General features: G+C 39.3%; 1 protein-coding gene across 1 annotated transcript; it reads right to left on the bottom strand.

Annotated features, from left to right (window-relative positions):
- Positions 1-646: 646 nt before the first annotated feature.
- On the bottom strand, positions 647-18,968 carry LOC117814496 (paired box protein Pax-6-like). The gene is made up of 11 exons (XM_034685870.1): positions 18,904-18,968; positions 16,336-16,389; positions 10,619-10,749; positions 7,428-7,643; positions 7,075-7,237; positions 4,839-4,991; positions 4,418-4,500; positions 4,041-4,191; positions 3,413-3,522; positions 3,180-3,318; positions 647-1,597 (listed from the first exon to the last, which is right to left on the bottom strand). The coding sequence occupies exons 2-11, from the start codon at positions 16,346-16,348 to the stop codon at positions 1,512-1,514; spliced, it is 1,245 nt and encodes a 414-aa protein (XP_034541761.1). The 5' UTR covers positions 16,349-16,389; positions 18,904-18,968; the 3' UTR covers positions 647-1,511.
- Between the last annotated feature and the right edge of the window lie 1,809 nt (positions 18,969-20,777).

Raw genomic sequence — 20,777 nt, 5'->3', positions numbered from 1 at the left:
CCCCCCTCCATAAATGCATACATTACATTAAGGGGGACAAAACTGGTCACAATAAAAATAGGTTGCAGGGTGGATGTTAAATCATTTTCTCACAAACCATAGGTGCCATGTACAGTACAACACCATACCATACCATACCATACCATACCATACATACATACATACCATGCCATGCCATATCATATCATATCATATCATATCATATCATATCATATCATATCATATCATATCATATCATACCACACCACACCACACCACGACATGATGAAATGTATTGCTGATGTATGGTGAATGTGGAAGTGCCATGAATTCAGGAAATACAATGCCGTCCAGTTGACCAATCACAGGGCCTGCAGTCCACGTCATTTTGATGCGCAGTTACATTTTTGAGGAAGTGCACGTCATGCTATGTGTGTAGGCTTCTGTATTGAAAAAGATCTAACGCATTTCTAAGATGAGAAATGATGTACACAACTAAGTGAACTTAAAGACATTACATGATATCTGACATTAGGACATTGGGATATTTCAACAAACAAACCAGATTTAATAACAATACAAAAGAATAAAACAAATAATATTACTGAAATGTCTTTATTAAGGACCCCCCCCCCCCCCCCCCCCCTCCGCCCCAGATAACTGGAGAGGACAAACACTTTACACTTTACAAATTGAAACAGATTTACATTCCACACACAACATTAGCCATCAGTGTTTGTTCTCTTCTTGTCTTTCAACCAGTGTTGTGCTATTGAATCCTCCAACTCCCTTGATAGTCATTTGAGGTCATAAAAAAGAGTCCATGCTCGTGAACAGATCACATCCTGGTCAAGATTTGTACAATACCAAACACAATTTACCAGAATCCACATTCTGAAATTCTATACACATTCCTGGCCGGCCTTTTTTAATCGGCTGTTGCACAAATTCACAGCAGACAGTTCATTTCAAGTTTTATCGAGTTCTTCCCTTTACATCTCAGTCAACTTCTTTGTTTTTTGCCACAGATACAACATTTTATAAATAAGAAACTGAAGGCGGCGATACTTTGTTTTCCCTCTGAATGTCCAAAAATATACCGAGCAGTACATTTTCCATTAAGATGGTCCATGTTCCTGAGCTTCCTGAGAACATCTCAGACAGGAGTTTTTCATTCTTGGCCAGATGGAGAGTGTTCTCACAAGACAGATGACAGACCACAGACTGAACTGCAGCGTTTGCCAGTGATGTGATGAGAGAAATGTCCTAGATCTGATGTAGTTGGACCATTACTGGTGAATATGAATATCCTTTAATTGTAAGAGTAGACACGCTCCTACTTCCTGCTTGTGTCCAGAATTTGGTTTCAACGTTGCCTCAAAATCACCGGTGAGAGTCACTGCTTCAATTCATTTTTAATCTCTTTCAGTTAATCAAAGGTCATTTTTGACATTCAAGCGACAAAGTCGGTAACAGCTGGGTTATGCTTTCATGTCCCCGTAGAGTTATTTTTAAGTCTTCACTGCTGCTGATCACTGCAGGCGGGGCCAGTACTGTGACATGTCCGCTTCACTCCCTGGAACCTGGACTGGAACTGAGACGCCAGGAGAAATCAGACCTGGAAAAAGGAGGATGAAGAGGTCAATAGAGTACAGATACAAAAAAAAATATGAGAAAATAAACTTACAACCAATTCCAAAAAACAGATGGGACTTAAAAACTGACTTTGGATTAGGGTTAAATAAAATGAATCATCTGATTTAGCGGTGAGATTAGACCTATATAAGCGCAATAGCATCAAGGGGAAAAGAATATTACACGCAGTGAACACACACAATGACTGATGGTTATTCAGTTGGATCTTTCTGTCTTGGTAACACCAGCATTAAGTCTCCCTCCTTGAGGTCAAGTAAAAGAATATCATTTTGAGTTGTAGTCTATATGCAGGGAAAACTTTATCCTATGCCAAGACAAGTTTTCTAAAAAAACAAACAAAAAAACAAACAACAATGCACCTCACTAAACAACATGACTTTACTAAGATGCTTGAGAGCCCAACGGTACAAACACCGGTGACCCAGGTGGAGCTCATGTTAGCTCAGTAGACCAAGGAGGAGCCACTCCATCCAAACAGCCAAGGCTTAATTATAAATCATCATCCGCTCCGAGCCAGGGAGGACTAAACAGACCGGTTGAAGGTATTTTGTTGAAGACATGCTTCCGTTATCAATTGTTGGGTCTGCTGCTTTTAGAGAACTAAGAGGCAATATAATAATGAGTCAACAGACAGGGTAAATTTATTGTATTGAAGCAAAAATAAGTAATAATACATTTACTTTCCTGAGTAAGTAAACAAGTAAGGAATTATGTACTGTGAGCAAGTTGTTATGTGAAATAGAACCCCGACAGAGTGAGACGAGACCCAAAGCATGGACGACAGAGCCAGTATGTCCAGTTGCGGCCTGGGCCCGCACACACTTTTTCACACAAAAATGTTGGTAGAAAGTACACACTTCATTAGCTTAAACTGTACTCCAAAACTGGATTATCTCATTGTGTTGTGTGATATGAACAGAATTTAGTCAAACAACCTCTTCATTCATGGTCATCTAGCTGCCATTAGGGTACTTGCAGGTTAATGAGACACCAGCAAATGAATTTCAGGGCATTGCCAACAAAAGCTGTCAAGGGGACTGTTCACATACTAACCATAAGCCTTTTTAGGAAACAGTGTTTTAAACAGAGAGACCTACATGTGGTTGCTGACCTGAAGCACCTGATTCAGTGTGCAGCAAAAAGTGAGACGGACAGTTCCCTATTTTCCAGATTGGCACTCAATGAGAGGCATTTTGACTTTGACAGTTAACGAACAGCTTGAGATGTTGCCATGTGTAATTCACACATATGTGAACAAACAAAGCCGAACAAGTTTAATCAGCTTCAGTGAAAATTAATGCAACCCCTGAGCCAAAAACTCTATTGCCAGAGCTCAACAATGTGTACACAATGACACGGCACCAAATAGTTTTGGCAGCAGTGGATATTTTGGAGATTGCTAGGGACGTCACCCAGCTTAACCCTTCAGACAGCTTAGACAATTCTTCAGCAGTAGCAAGTCTGAAATTTCATCTTAAGTTGTGTAGTGCTGTACATGAGATCAAACATATTCATTAAGCATTCAGTTAACAGTTACTTCCTACCTGTTGAAGTTGCAGAGGAGCCCATTGACTGGCTGTTGAGGTGAGGCTGCATGTGTGGAGGAGTGTACGTCTCATAACTTCTTCCATTTACGGTGGGGCTGGTTGGCAACATGCAGGAATATGAAGTCTGACTGGATGCCTGAAAATATATTTGATGTTACTCAATAAATCCACAAAAACATTAAGGACTAACAGTGTTGTTACAGCCTCATGACAGCATCAAGTCATCTTACTTGCATAGGCAGACTGGCAGCCATACTGAAGTTGGGCATGGCTGGAAGGCCATAGCTGTTGGACAGAACTGGATCTGACCTTCCCAACATGGATCCTGATGAAAAGGACACTAAAACACAGAAATGGAGAAGAGATTTTTTCAGTTTCTAAACATATGGATATAGGTCCATCGCCTGCTTGATAGCTGTAGCAGTTGCAGCAACCTCCCACCCCCTCATGTAAGACCTTCAAGTCATCTCACATCGGTCATGAACAAATTGAAGCATATTATAGTTCATGGGTATTAAGTTGGACATTACATGAGATCAGCTTTTTTGGTACGCTGATTGCCCAATACTGTCAAATTCACAGCCCATGTCATGGTGGAATCCAATGTGACCAAACATACACATCATGCTCATTTCCATTTTACTCCAACACTGGAGTTGAACAGAGACATTGTTTATGTTGATGGTGTATTCTCCTACTACAACTATTCAAAATGGCCACTGAAAAAAGCCTGCTGTCACACAAGTAAAATGTTTTGGTGATCAAACCATCCAAACAACATACAACCAGTCATTTTGATCATAATCAGAATGAGTTTTGAATGAGTTGTGCTTGTATTTGTAGTGTACTGGTCATTACCTGGTGTGGTCGGTTGGGGTAGAGGCTGGTAAACACTGGAGTTGAAGCTGCTGCTGATTGGGATATGGTTGGAGGTGTTGGACACTTGGCGACGCTGGTTTCTCAGCTTCTCCTCTCTCCTCCACTTTGCTCGTCTGTTAGAAAACCAAACCTGTACACACAAAAAGATTTACAGTTTTTTAAGCATATCTTAAAACAATACTACTATAGGTTCTTTAAGCAGAGATTTCTTCCAGAAATAATTGAAGTAAATGATGAAGGAAGAAATCTTAATTCTCTGATTCTCATTGTTTGCATATTGAGATATTGTAATCTAATGAAACTCTACATTTGTACATTCTCTTACTTAAAACCATAAAATAATCAATGTAGCTTACCTGTATTCTAGCCTCGGGGAGGTCTATTTTGTTGGCAAGGCGTTCTCGGGCAAAAACATCTGGGTAGTGAGTTCTTTCAAATTCTGAAAAAAAAACAAACATATAAAAAATTGGAGGTCAAACAATAATAACATTTCATGTTTCAGGCATGTTGTGACAGTAAATCTATAACTATAATAGTGAAGTATTGATTTCATTGGTTACATGCATCCAACGTGTATCATGCATACACAGGGAGAATGTAAAAACTCAACACAGAATAGTCCCAATAGTCTGTGAGGTTTCAGCGCAAACCACTGCAACGCTGTTTACCCCAATGCAATTGCAGAAGAACCAAAATCATATTGACACAAAAACAACACTGCATGACCTACTGTTATTTATCACCTATAAACATATAGAGGTCTGTGATGTCTCTTACCTTTCTCCAGAGCTTCTATCTGCTCCTGAGTGAATGATGTCCTGTTTCTCTGCAGTTTCCTCTTCAGCTGAAGCCTCATCTGAGTCTCCTCTGAGTCTTCTCCATTAGAGCTCACTGAGATGGTGTTCTCCCCTCCGTCTGCCTGTGGACACTCTGCATCAAAGACAGAAGAAGGTAAATGGTTACTAATGATAAATATTGAAATCAGAAGATGTAAGCTTTAGGATAAGTGCACAAACATTAAACCTGTGTTAAACTAATGCCGTTTGTATCACGAATCATGAGTTGAAGAAAATGAATCGACTGTTAGTTCATACTAGAACAATTATGCAAACAAATAAGTAAACTGACATGTAACCACTTGACTGGATGCCTAACTAGCACAAGTGTCTGCCCACCTGCAAGGAGGACTGAAGGCTGCTGGTGCTAACTCTACTATCTTTAGTTCTGTAATCCAGTTTGACACAGTTTACCCAAAGTTTCTGTGATCCTGTGTTTTAGTGTTCGGGATAAATTATACTAAGTTTTGACTGTTTTATATTTTTTTCCCCTACCTTTAGAGTTGTCAGCTTGTCAGAATTTGAATTTCCATTTAAACCAATAGGTACATGCCTATTTATCATGTATCACAAATATAACTATCACTGTAATGCAGATGATACACATTTGTATATCTCTGTATAGCTCCCTAACCTCAGTTCTTTCAATGATCTCAGTGCTGCCTTAGTAATACAACTATCTGAATAAAAGCTGAATTACTTTTTCATACATTTAGTCAGGATTTATTCACAACATTTCACTTCTGTTTATTTAGTTTAATATTCTAAAATTATATTTCAAACTGCACTTATAAAAACTATTCATCTTGGACTTGTTTCCTATATTATTTGATAAAGTTTTGATAAAGTGACTTTGTAAATATTTATAAGTTAGATACTCTGATTCTTAATGCAGAGTAAGACATGGTCTCTGCAGGATTTCTAGTAATTATTACTAAATCGTCATGTGTGGTACCTCACTAAAATACCTGCTCTGATCAGAGTAGACAATACAATATGTAATACTCAGATCCATGAGAGTAAACCATGCGTGTAAGTTGGAGATGAATGAAGGCACAGGGCACTTCAGAGCTGAAATCTCTGAGCAGACGGGAGCTTGACTCCAGCTCCCTGTGGAACTCATGTTATTTGCGGTGCTAGCCTAATTATTCATTATCCCCAGCAGACAGAGACTGCAAAACAGAATGAAGCCATTGCTCAGTGTCACAATCAGTCAGGCAGAAAGAGACACAAATGAGTGCAGACGCCCCTCTCCCTCCTCCCAACACACACACACATGGACAAGCATGCTGCAGACTGATGGGGAAGCAGCAACCGTGGTAGTATAGCATGACTTTGTTTCACTGTTGTAATCCCAGGGTGCTGGAGAAGGAGCAGCAGCATATGAGACTACTCCATACTGCAAATGGGGCCCTCAGTCTCAGCCACACAGACTGGAGGAGGATGAGAGGAAGCTGCTCATGTACACTCTATACCTCCTGTTCCACATCATGGGGAATGTTGTAAATAACAATGGCTGCAACATTATCCAGAGGTGCTGATCAGAGCAATAGCTACAAATGTTTGACTTGAGAGCATCAGGACTTCTGATAATAATGTAATTGTTTCTCTTGCTTCACAGCCATGACTTACAAATTTATCTGAACAATATCCACTTACAGAGGCTGCCCCTTTTCTTGTCTGTGCTAACTACTGTTTTGGAGTTGAAGTTTGGACATTCTGTCTGTATCCAACTCTTACTCACAGTTGATACTTCAGACAAAGTTATTCAGCCAAAGAAACTCCTCACTGAAAGCAGTTTAGTGCTGCAGTATCAGACCTCTAGCAATCCACTCTATGATTGTATGCTAAAAGCAGAAGCTTGAGTCTTTTCGTTGAATACCAAAATCAGCCATATTAAATTAATTCAAGTCATAAACCGAAAGCCATTGAAAAATTCTCAATAGAATCTTGCCCTTTGTGGCCTATCTTCTGTGACTGGTCCTCTCTGAAGCTTGCATCAGTTGAAATAACTAAAATTAGCTACAGCCACACAAGTTCAGCCCAAGTTTTAGCAGATGCTTGCCCTGCAAAGAACTCTGACTGGAACTATTCTCAGCACTGGTAGTGCAAATATAATACAAGTAACAGTAAAAAATAAAGTTGTAGACATGTAAGATGTTGTTTAAGTGACATACCATTGGCAGTGATCGTAGTCCCGGTGTACCACCCTGAGCGTCCTCCCCAGGTGGTTTGTCCGTTGAGCATCTTTAGTTTGTCAAACATCCCTTCTGCTCCAACTGTGCCCATTTGCTGCTTATCACTGGCCAGGTTTCTGAGCACTCGATTTATTGATGAAACCTGATGAATAACACAACAACATCATTGATTTATTTGAAAAACCTAAAATTTCCCTGAGAAACAGCTTCCTGCCTCATCTTGTTTTTTGAGAGACATCTGCTAGGCCAACAACTAAGCCAGATTGGCCGATGAGTTTTGATCAACTGACATCAGACTGACATGCCTTCACTGAAGAGTCAAAGAGCCTTACACTGGGTATATTGTCGTTGGTGCAGACTCCCTCTGCAAGCAGTCTATCTCTGATCTCCCAGGCGAAAATCGATGGACACTCCCTCTTGTACTGAGCGATCTTGCCCACCACCTCTGGAGTGGCCACCCGGGGTTTACTCCCCCCTATGGCTCGAGGACGGATTGAACCAGTTTCGTAATATCTGCCCAGGATCTTACTGACACAACCGTTAGACACCTGGATGAAAAAACAGCACACATCAGAAAACATTAATGGGGATGATAAACATAATGTTTGGGTTGATGGCATTGGTAGTTGTTGAAGGGCAATTCCAACTTTTGTAGGGCACGACTACACATGTGAAAGGCTCTCTGGCTTCATAGAATGCTGCGCTTGAATAGTCTCTAAAAACTACAAGTTTTAAAAGACAAATTCAAAGGCTAATCATTCTTATTGACTCTGTTGTATTCTTTGACACATAGGTTAAATGCCATTGTCTGTTCAGCTGGGTTTGGCTCAGAAGAACTTGGTTCAGTTGAAAAAACAAATCACATCATGAGTTGTAAAAATGACTCCAGTGACTTTTTGTTCAGAACAAGACTTAATTCTGGACTCCAGGTAAATGTCCAATGTTATGTGACTATATCATGGCCTCTACTGTTGCACTGATCTGACTTTATCTGTCTTTTTCCAGATCACCTGCTGGAGTATTAGCTGCAGAACTTTATACACCAACATACACTTGAGGTCAAAATTATTAGCCCCCCAGGAATTCTGGAACATTTTCCTTAAATTCTGCCCAACGTTTGAATCATTGATAAAACCTGATATAAGCAAACATTCACCAGTGTTCTTTAGTAGCTTTGGTACATTTTGGAATGTAAAATACATTTTTAGGATAACTTTATATCAAATATATTATGAAAAATGGGGTGGTCAAAATGATTAGCCCCCCTGTGAATTTTTACTTTTAAAACACACCTGAGCAGTCAGTTTGTTTCCTAACAACACCTGTAGGTCTGTTGGCTTCCTAACAACACCTGAGCATTCAAACAGCATTGAGATTTACTTAAGGGACTCCAAACAGGGCACTTGAACACGTTATTGAGAGAGACTACTCATACTAACCATGCCAAAGACAATGGAAATCAGTCTTGAGCTCAGAAAGAAGATATTTGAGGCTCCTAATAAGGGGGAAGGCTATACTGTAATTTCCAGGCATTTTACAGTGTCTAGAATAGCTGTATTGTGCATCATTGCAAAGTACAAGGAGACAAACTCTGTTAGAAACAAACCTAGGCGTGGTAGAAAACGCAAGATTTCAAGAACTTTGGAGAGGAAAGTAGTCGAAGATGTCAGCAAGAAGCCCCGGACATCTGCCAAGGTGATTGTTGCTGACCTGACCTCCTCTGGAGTTGATGTTTGAAGGAGCACAGTTGTGAGGGATCTTCATCGTAGTGGGCTTCAAGGCCATCGTCCCAGAAGAACTCCTTTACTCATCAGAGCCAAATTGAGGTTTGCCCGAGAACATTTGAAAGGTAAAGATGAGTTTTGGAAGTCCATCTTTTGGTCTGATGGAACTTTTTGGGCATATGGATGTTGTTCATGTTTGGCCAAGAAAGGGGGAGTCCTTCAACCCTTAGAACACGGTCCTCAGAATTAAACATGGTGGGGGGAGCATCTTACTGTGGGGCTGTTTTGCAGCCTCAGGCACAGGAAGTCTTGTTTGAGTGCATGGCATCATGAAAAAAGAAAGTTATGTTGACATTTTGAGGGATAATGTGAAGAACTCTGCTCTTAGTCTAGGCTTTCGTCGGCGCTGGGTCTTCCAGCAAGACAATGATCCAAAGCTTACGTCAAAATTGGTCAAACAGTTCTTAAAGGACACCAAAACCAAGATCCTGGAGTGGCCCGTACAGAGCCCAGATCTAAATCCTGTGAAGAATCTGTGGCGGGTGCTCAAAGTGAATGTCCATGCTCAGAAACCATGTATTTTGGACCAGCTGGAACAAGTTGCATTGGAAAAATGGGCCAAAATCCCTCCAGAGACATGTGCCAACCTTGTAAAGAACTATTTGAAGAGGTTGTTGTAAGGTGTGGCTCAGAAAGGGTGCACTATTGACTACTCAGGGCCAGGGGGCTAATAATTTTGGACATGCCATTTTTACCTTTTCTTGTTTCAATACATTGCATCAATAAAATATCCCAGTCAAACATAGTGAACATTTGTCTTTGTTATTTTGGAAACACATAAACTATAAACACTTGTTGTTAATGGTCATTTTCATGGAGAAATCAAGGGTTTTATCTGATTTCACAAGGGGGGCTAATAATTTTGACAGTAAATAAGAAAAGCTTTTACTTCCAATCCTTCCACAACCACTCCTCTAACCCACAGTCTCAACTCAACCCAAACATCTCATCCTCTATTACTAAGAAAATTGGTCCTGAGGTATGACTTAGGATATTATAACACCATAAGACATAATGAGGCATACCACTAAGAAAAGAAACTGAGGTAGCCAACCTTGGGTCATTGCTTCTTGCGTACTGTTAAATTAGTCACTGAGATTTCCCTTTTCTTTTTACAAGTTTAATTTAGTCATCAGTACAAAGGATTACAAAGTGTCAATCAGGATTTAATCTCCAGCTATGTCAGATATACAAAAGGTTATTTTTTCTCTCATGCACTTCTTCATATTCCCAGATTAAGGACATTTTAGACTCTTCTTAGACTCAAGGTTCATTGACTTGACACCTCTAGTCTTGATGTAGATTGATGCCTAGACTATGAAGGAAGACCCCTGGATGTGGTTCTGCAACCAGCTTAACATACCAATAAAACAATTTCTACTTCCACTGTAAAGCCCAAGTTATTCATCGACACCTCTGTAGAAATAGAATTACTACTTTCCCCTAAACAACAGGGGTTGCTCTGCTTGTTGCTGGTTTGTTGCTAGCTGCTGCAACTCAAATGGTAACCCAGCCTTGATGTGGGTGCAATCTCTTTGTTGCAGTAATTTTCCAAACTGTTGTTCATATTTCACTCTACTAAAGCTTAACACAGTGGCATAAAACCTCTACTGTCTGGGGGTGAAATCTCAAAGAAATGCAGACACACCACATGCACACCACGAGTTTAAATACTCCAAGGTTTCCACTTAAATTCAACACCAGGTTTATTCCAGTATGAAGTACCTTGATAACTTTACCTGTAGTATTCTGGATATGTCGCAGGGTCGAGCTCCACTGTGTGCCAGCTCAACTATCTTCTGTCTGGTAGAATCAGGTAAAGGTCTCCCGTTCACAAACACACCTCCAAGCTGGTTTACGCCACTGTGACCTACACGCAAACACACAGGAAGTACCAATATGAAGTTTAAAGTGGTCGCTTTGCTGAGTTCTGTCTATTCTAAAATGAAGTGGGAAAAATGTTTCACTTTGGAGCGGATACACTTAATGGTAAAAGAAAGATATGTCTAAGTACAGTGAACTTAATAGCTACTCTTATCAGTCACATGCAGGAGAAGAGGAGGGAGTACTCTGTGGAGGAAGGGCGTGAAGGGAAAAGACTCAAATAAGAACACAGAGGATGGAAAATTAGAGTTTATCCCCGAGGAGTAGGACGTAAAGGATTCATAGCACAATCAATAATTTAATTGGTGAGAGAACTGCAAGTGCCTGAACAGAGTTCGTTAAAGACGGTAAGGAGATGTAAGACAAGGCAGTTACAACAAGTCAGGATTTGGATGAGGAGAAATAATTGAAAGTTGAAAGTGAAGGGAGAAACCAATCATCTGCTTTTTCTCTGGTCTTCTTTTTGTCTTCTTTCATTAATACAAGGGAATGGGAAGAGGTAGAGCGTCTAGCCTAACCTGGCAGGGGTAAGCTCTAACCAATACAGGCCTCCCACCCTGGCTCTGCCTTCCTTGTCTTCTTTCTTACATCTCTTTCTCTCTCTTTCTCATGGAAATAGGGGTGTTGGGGTAGAGCAAAAAGTAAAACCCGGCAGAGATCTTGCTAAAATCTAAAATCTAAAACCTTTAGTTTTATTGTAAAAATGTTTAATGCCTGCAATACATAAACCTTTCATACCAGTGAGTCTGTTTTCAAAGGGTCCCTTGAGAGCATGAGAAAAATACTTGACCTTAAACTGGCTTTTGTTTTAGTTTAAAATTAGTGTGTTTAAGAGATAGTTTGATTTTTTAAAAGTGTGGTTGTATGAGGTTCCTGTCAAGAATAGGTGTAATACCCACAGGAGACCCCAGTCAGCTCAGCCCCTTTATTGAGAAACCAGCTTGAAGGCAGTTTTACAACAATCCTGAATGATGCTTTGATGCTATTTGCCCATCCTCAATGAAGCACTGAAACACAGGGGATGTGTTTTTCTGATACTTGAACTGAATAACATTTCATTTGATGGTTGATCAACTATTTATAATTTCAGAGTTGGTTAAAAGTTGGTTGGGCATTACGGAATGAAAAACCAGAAAAATCTGGGCAGTGACAAGCAAACTAGACAATTCAATCTCCTCAGCCAAACTCCAGCTTTCAGAGGGGGTATTTGTGTGAAGCTTAAACTCTTCTGTCTGCTGATCAACATGTTTCAGGTCTGCTCTGACATAGTTCACTCAGCGGCAGCAGCAGACCACAGTCTGTGCTGTGACACTGTGCAGGTTAAGTAGGGATTTACTGAATCAATTGTCCATTGTCACTTAATGGCTCTATGGGGAAAAGCATATTGCAGATTTATAAACCTCTCAGCAGACATTAATAAATCATACAACCCGCCAAAACACACACACACACGCACGCGCACGCAAGCACACACACACACACACACACACACACACACACACACACACACACACACACACACACACACACACACACACACACACACACACACACACACACACCACTGATGCAAGTGAAAAGAGGTTTCACTGGAGATTCCAGTAATGGTCAGCAGTAAATACAGAATGTGAAGTATGTAGAAAGTGGGATGTATAATCAGGGTCTAAACACATCCCTGAGTTCTGAATAATCACTTTCCTATAAACAATGAAATGGTTCTGCATCCTGTCTGATTTGTAGAAATCAGTGTCTTCAGTTTTTTTTCCTCACACAAGTTAAATTTGTGGTGCGAGTGGAGGCTTGATGTGTTCTGAATCTGGCGTGTTGGATCGTAGAAGTAGATGTTAAATTTGAACTAAGGTACAAGGTTATCTGAGATTTGAAGTAAAGTAGACTAAACTATTGATAATTCTTATCATTGAACACTCCTAACAGTTTTAGCATGTTTCCGGCTTTATCTAACCCACAGCGTTTCATGAGGGGTTGCTGAGGATAAAGATTTAGAAGAGAAAGGATATTTTGAATCCAGTCAAGAAGTGTTAACCTAACAAACATTTGGCCAGGTTCAGGCCCCAAAACTACTTGCTTTGGTTGAGAAAAAAAATCTTGTTATGTGCTGAAATGACTTCATGTTAATGCCTTTCGAGGTCACTTGACTGACTTCTTTTCAGCAGATCTCAGAAAAGAGTTGGTTGCGTTTTTTTCCCCTTGTGGTTACATATAAATGGTAGGAATTATTTTTCTTTGATTACTTGGAAAGTTTGTGTTTAGTTTTTGTGTTGTGTTTGTGTTGATGAAAGACACAAAAAGCGTTTGACATCTTCTAAAAGGTATGCGTAGTGCCAAAGAGTGATTGATAAAAACAGAGACCAGGCAATATAACAGTAGTTAAGTGACACTTAAACTATTTCCTGATTGTCTTTGTGACTGTAATGCATTTTTGAATTATTAATTAATCATGTGGTTTGTTATCCCCTCAAAGCAAAACATAGTCCTTCTGGAAATCTGCAGTCCATTATTTAGAAACTAAATTTTAGATCCTCAATGCAGTTTCTGCCCCCTCTACCCCTCTTCTCTTGGAGTAAAACTATTCCAGTGGAACAGATGTGTAACCTGGATGAGAGAGGGTTTATATTCCACTACACCTCACACTGTTGTTGCTTTGAACTTCTTTTCTGGTTAATTAAATTATAGTCGGAGTCACGGCCCTGCAGGAGTCGCTGACTTTGAGTGTGCTGGTGGATTATTTTACCCTCTAACTCTCCGTCATGCTGCCTCACATCATGTTTACTTTGTGTTTAGGGGTTGGTCGTTGTGCCGAAGAAATGTTAATCACAGTGTCATTTCCCACAGGAGCACACCCGGGCTTCCCTCCACTGACACACAATTAATAGACAGACATATGGAGTCAATTTGGCTGTGGTCCCTCTGTGACACACACACACACACACACACACACACACACACACACACACACACACACACACACACACACACACACACACACACACACACACACACACACACACACCAAGCTAGCCTCTGGGAGCAGCAGCAGAGTTGCTTTCGTAAAACCTGGATTAACTTTGACTTTAGCTGTATTCTGTTTATTGATACATTCTTCAAACTACAGGAAAACATGTCAATGTGTAATAAATATGTAATACATTTTTTTAGGCTTAAGGAAATATTGTAGTTTGGGCTATGAAGAGAGCCTTATCATTACAGTGGAGAGGTAATTAAGACATTTTTAACCTGAGAAGTATTTTTACATGTTTTGGAGCCTTAATGATGAAAGGTACAATTTTTTATTGCTTCATTAGATTGCCCAGACCAGTGGCCAAGGAAGCTGTCATGATGGCTGCAAAGTAATCCATTTAAAAGACTTGAAGTACTTGTTTTGCCACTAAGTGTCTAAGATTGTTATCAGAGGGAAACAACAAGGTATCCCTAATTATTTGTGTTATTGTGTGCCATACAAATGTTGTGTTAGAAGAGAACTAACCATTTAAACCACAAACACACACAGTTTCACATATAAACCAACCAAAACAGGCGGCAGTACATAAGTTACTCCACTGCACTGTTGATATTCTATAAAAATCATGAGGATGAATGTTTGTCAACTATCTTTTTTTAAAAACTGTGATTAAGACAGTGATGAGCTAAAACTCTAAAAATTAGTGATTTTTTTTGTTTTTATTAACTAGACAGAAGAAAAAAGTGGGATTGTTGACGTTTAAAATCCTTGGTTTTGTCTAATACCGCCTTTTCTATTCAGGATGAATAATCATTGTCAAGGGGTTTGACTAATCAGAATCAAGTATTTTACACAACCAGGTGATCAGTAAAAAAACTGGGTAATAATACAGTGATGCACCTGACTAATGGAGACAAAGGCTAATTCCCGTCCTTGTTTTTTATCAGGACAACAACACTGTTAATCAAAGCCATCATTTGTAAAGCAGCAAGACAATGTTATTTATCTACAGTCTCAACTGACTAAATATGTATCTGTTTTTTAAGAACAGAACACATGCAAATCTGACCATTTTGGAAACGTGTAAGCAATAATTGCAAACCATGGCATCTTCAGATCCCTGCAAAGTCACTTTAAAACAGAAACCCCCCACAGAGGGAGCATTGAGCAGAGTGTGACATCCCAGGTGACAGATATGGTAAGACTACATCAGTGAAACAGCTAAAAGCTTGCATGTGAGACCTCACCAACACTGGAACCCTCAGCTGTCCGTTAATGGCAGACTAAAACCTCTAACAGCAAAGAGGTCAGAGGTCATCTAGGAGGACCACTCACCATCTCTCCCCATACCACCTTCCATTGTTAGTTCATTTGATGACTTACAGTCTGATTGTTACTTCATATCAAGTTGTGATCCGCATTCGGGAAACTATGGTTAATGGAGTGTACTAGAGTGCTTTCCCATCCGAGAAATATAACATAACAAGGAATGGAAAGGGTACTGTTAGATGGTAAGAAGTCCCGGTACCACAAGAGGTTAAATTTAGAAGTGGCAGTACTGTGTACCAGAGCACAGTTCGCGCACACACATACACACACATTTCAGGATAGAGTCTGATTCTGTACGCGATATAATGCAGCAGACTGCAGACTGATTGAACCCACTTTCATTCCGGTCAATTCCTAATATAACCTGTGCCTCATTCACTAATGATCTTACTAAATGAATATTGGTTCACCTTTAGCTGTTCCTCAACAACCTCCAGCTGCTTTATGCTCACTATTTGGAATTACAATTGATTAGAGTGCAGGTAATGTGACAATAAATGTAACCATCATTTAAAATGAGATGAAAGCAAGGAGTAGAAGAAGTGTATTGTGGGACTGATACTGATCACAGAAAAAAGATACAGGAACATAAAGATGCAGAAACAGAGAGAGAGCAGAAATCCACACACCTTCACTGCAGAGAGCGTGGACCTCTTGTCCAGCAGTAAGAAAGAAGAAATCAGACGGAGGTCATTGTCACACCCACCCAAAGATCTCATACTGCAACAAGATTTCATACAGCCAAGCTTTTCATTCAAAGGCTAATTCACATGTTTTTAAACCTTAGTCCTATTTTTACATATTTTGGGTTCAAATGACTCACAGGTACCAAAACTTTTGGAAATGGTCTAATAGATTTCCTCATCATTTAACAGTGAAAGTTGTCATGGCTGCAATGTAACTCTTTGGGACAAATGCACCTGACCGGAGAACATAAATGTGCTTCATTTTGCTAAGTGAGTGACAGAAGGAACCCTAAAAAGATGGACCTTTGTGTTGGAAGACGAAGTTTTAGTTTCTGATAAGAAAGAGGCAAAAAGATTCACTTCAAAGCCGCTAAACTCCTTTGACAAAAAAATAATTTTACCAGGCAGAACACAGAAATTGCTGATCTGCCTTTGAAAAAAAGTGGCCCAGGTTTGGTCACATTAGAATTCCTTTTTATAGGTTAAGAGCCCACAAAGATATTCAAAAGTCGAATCAGTAAATTTGACACCTCTCTAAACATGACATAAATACAGACACTTCAGAAAAGATACTTACTGTTTTGCATCATCGAGGCCACACCGGTCTCCCAGCTTGTTTGGCTTCTGAAATCTGTGAAAACAGAGAAGACTCTTACTGTGATGTTCTGCACAGTGAATACATGGACAGTGTGCAACAACAACAACAACAACAAAAAAACTCAGCTCTTCTTGGACAGGATGTCAAAGTAAGTTCCTCCTCATTTAACTTGTCTACAGCATTTTTTAAATCAGTTTGGAGGAACTATTCATGAGATGAAAATACTCCTGTTGACAGAATGCCAAACTGTCCTGAGATTGCTTTAATGTTTGCTAATGGACATAAAGTTATGAGCATAGACACAAATCCTCCTCTGGGAGTCGAGCTCTCAGACTGAACTCCAGAGTATTGATGTAAACAAAATGTTTTCTGTCTAAAGTGTTGGATCTATGGTTTCAGTCTCACACTCTAATACACCTTTATCTGTTAGTCTATCCTCTCTTATCTTTTGGCTATTTATCATTAAATCCCAGGAATTATTGTCTGTGCTCAATTGAATTTGCACTAATCAAACAAGCCTTGCTGCTCCCCTGTGGTGTGGAAACATCTGAAGACACATTCTCTGCCCACAATATGATTGGGAATACAAATGTAACTTGTAAATGTATCTTAAGCTAAATCTGTTTCCTCCTGTTGTCTGTTTTTAGGCATGTGTCTGAGTTGCTCCTAATTTAGTTTTGTTATGTCCTTTTTTTGTTTGTTTTTGACTTCAAAGAAGAGATCTTGTAGTCTCAGACATGCTAAGCTGGTATGGTTTAGTTATAATAATAACAGGTATGTATGGTGTGCATGCAGTCAGATTTAGCCATATTGTTTTCAGCCTCTCAGCTACTTTTGGGGTTTTTCAGCCTTTTGAAAAGTTCGCTCATTCTGCTCAAATCAATGTCAAAAGGTTCTAAATCAAATGATTTGTTAATATTGTTTTGGTGGTCAGTTCTTGTTCAGCCTGCAGTATTAAACACAGGAATGTTGTATTCGTTCAATATTAAAATGACTAACTTTTTATTCCTTTATTTTTTTAACATAACACGACTGTTTATATGAAAATAAGCAACAACTGTCTTTGATAACATGAGATTAAATGGCATGGGCTACTTGAAGTAAAAATAGTAGTACATGTACAGATGTGAAAATTGTCATATCCCTCTCTCGATGACAACATGAGCAGTCAGTGAAGGACAGGCTTTTGCTTATCAGTCTAAACAGAAGCTTTTCTGTGTTGTGTGTCTGTCAGTTTACAGTTTTCCTTTGCAAGTGAAACCTTTGTTAAAAGTATAATCCAAGCTGAGTTATTTACTCTATAAAAATATTTATGATACTGATTGTTGAAATTCTTCTGTGATCCAGAATGAGACCAAAAATATATTGTGGGTGAAGGGGACAGCTGTTGCACAATAAAAAAAAATAACCCTGCATCAATACGTACGGAGAATAGGCTGTTTTGAATCCAGAGTTTTGGATTTGTTAAAATCAAGCAAGGTAAATACGAGAAAGAAAGGCCTGTTTCCTCAGTGGGGCTTCTGTGCCTGAGTCCTTTGCAACAGACTCAAAGTATTCCTAACGTCTTGATGTTGCTCACAGCAGTAATCATTAGTATAACACATCATGGGGAATGTGGACAATAATGTGTTTTGACAAATGTTTTTATTGCTGTTAAGAAGAAAGAAATTGCATTATATTATATTTATCATTATCGCCAATTTAATTCAGCAACAAGTAACTGTGATCAGAACAATTTCAGTCTATACATGAAATAAGTACTAACTTTAAATATATATCAGAAACAATTAATACAAAATACAACTAATTGTGTTTGTGCGGCCAAATTATAACTATACTCAGATCATGTGGTCACAACAGTGAAACTATGGCCATCTTTAGCATACTAGGACTACTCATGAAAGTACTTGGGAACACCAGGAATAAATTATTGTAACAAAAAAAACATTATAGGGAATAATTTTAATGTCAATAAAATATAAGTGCGTTGTGCTTTAAATGTGGACCTGAGGGAAAAAGGAGCATTGTTTGACAGAGTGATGAAGGGTGGGGGAAAAAAACACCTCTGGTCTGCTGCAGGTTCATGTGCAAAGTGTTGAGGGTGAGAGCCACAGTTCAGATTTGTTTCCTCCATATGTCCTGTAGTGAAAACTGGCTAGATAAAAGCATCAACAACAAAAAGTTGATGAAGTTTGAGGCTTTAAGTTCTTAACACAAATCAAAACAACCTCAACGTTTTCACTGAAAGGTGCAGCGCTGTGGAAGGAAGATAAGGCCAAGTTGAACTGTTGGTGTCTGTAATGCAGAGGAGCTCATGACATACATTATGCTACATCACATATAAAAAACCAAAGCCTTTCATGGTTGGCCCCAAAAAAGCCAACAAATAAAGGCATCAAAGCAGATCCTTCTCTGAAGCCCTTGTCATTAACAACCTGCATAATGAACACGAAGCAGCTTCACACACACACACACACACACACACACACACACACACACACACACACACACACACACACACACACACAGAGAGAGAGAGAGACTCACACTGGCCGGCTATGGGCACCTTGTTCCCGCTATAACTCAGCTCTTTCTCCGTGTGAAAGGAGACAAAGAGCCGGAGGAGCGGAGCCGCAGCTCGGCTCGGTAAATACCCAGCAGGCTTTTGTGTGTCCGCGGGATTCTGATGTCGTTGCCTCGTTAGCTGCGGCTCGTTAAAAACCCCGCGACACAAAACCGCAGCGGGGAGCCCAATTTGAGCAGTACAAGGGACATAGAGGAGTTCTGTTGAACACACTGATGACAATATAAAAGTTTCATTCAGCCACATTCACAGCGCGCTGATATGAGCAGAGCCGAGAGGGAGACACGGAGCTGCTGCAGGACACTGCTACTGCTTCACCTCAAATAATAATAATAATAATAATAATAATAATAATAATAATGATGATGATGATGATGATGATGATGATGATGATGATGATGATAATAATAATGATAATAATGTCAGACATTAATATTTGGACTACAGAAGTATTTCAAAAACTGAACATTTTCAAAAGCACAAGCAAAAACAAAAGTTGTTTTAAATCAGAAAATCAAAACACAGCCTACAGATCTGTTCTTTCCACGAGTTGCCCACGTGTCGATGCGTAAATCAGGTGAGCTTAATGTTTGTGATTTTGGAAGGTTTTCTATTATTGGCATATTCTAAATGCTGATACCCTCTTTATGTGTCCTGTTTGCGCTGAAGGCTCACCATAAAGAAACTTCTTCAACATGTCCTAGTTATAGAAACAGAACTCAATAACTTATCTGGAAAATGGCATAAGAATTCCCAGGCCTCAAATATAGCTTTTACGCACCACAGAAATAACCTTATGGCGCAAAGGTGGAAGTGGATTTCAGTCTCAGTGGATCTTAAATTTCCCCTTGTTACAACTTTGTTTTTTCAGTACAGAATTTTTAAAGATTATAGTGACTAACATTACATTTTAAAGCTTTCTGTTTCAAATAGAAACTAGCAATCTGAGGCCATTAAAAGTTTCAGAGACTTAGGCCATTTCTCAGGATGCTCACAATCAAAACAGACGATCACGTTAGCAGTGATTAAGTTTCAAGTGTAAGTCAGAGGGATCCAAATGAGGAGGTAAAAAAATAAATAAAATACAGCTTGGTAAAATCCCTTTTCGGGTTAGTCAGGATGCAAGGCTGGATGTGGCTCAGGTGCGCGTGGCCGATTATACAAAGGCATTTGTGCACGTGTGGTAAATTTCTCCATGAAAACATATGGGAGCTGCAGCCCGCTCCTCTAGGTGTTCATCTCCATGACACACACACAAACACACACGCAAAAATGAAACGCTTCAAATTCACATGTTGTGAGAATTCATTTTGACCTGATTAATCATGCAGTTAATTGGCTTAGATTTAATTAAGACCTCAATTAACAGCTGTCTTAATGAGATCCTCAATTAAGAGCCTGGTCGTCTCGTTTAAAGCTGGTCTAAGATTTTTCAAATCCTCCTCTACAAACAGTATATCATTTCATATCAGGGAAAGCAGGAACATCTTTACTTTTTTTTTTTTTTTACATCGTGCAGGCCTTTTAGACTTTAGCAGAGGCCTCGAACAAGTCAAACCAGCAATGGCCTATAATCATTTATTTTAAATTACTCTACAATTAAAATACCTTGATGAGTGATTTAAATTATTTATAATCTTCCTTTTTCCATTGAACAACTATTAAAGAGACACATACAATGCAAATATTTTTCAAATTGAAAATATCAATAATTCTACGGACTCGCCAGGCTGCAGATAATTTAAGATTTAAGACATTAAGACTGATATTTTGACTTTTGGATGATCCAGTTAATTTGAGCAGGTTTAGCTTAATGAAAAAGTTCATCAGAAATAGT

The sequence above is a fragment of the Notolabrus celidotus genome, chromosome 6 (assembly GCF_009762535.1).
Source record: "Notolabrus celidotus isolate fNotCel1 chromosome 6, fNotCel1.pri, whole genome shotgun sequence".
Taxonomy (NCBI): domain Eukaryota; kingdom Metazoa; phylum Chordata; class Actinopteri; order Labriformes; family Labridae; genus Notolabrus; species Notolabrus celidotus.
This window is presented reverse-complemented; position numbering and strand designations above follow the sequence as displayed.

Coding starts and splice junctions, on each gene's coding strand:
- LOC117814496 (XM_034685870.1), bottom strand. Junction 4,501..4,838: donor GATAGAAGCTCTGGAGAAAG/GTAAGAGACATC, acceptor TTTTTTTTTCAG/AATTTGAAAGAACTCACTAC. Junction 4,192..4,417: donor TCCCCGAGGCTAGAATACAG/GTAAGCTACATT, acceptor TTGTGTGTACAG/GTTTGGTTTTCTAACAGACG.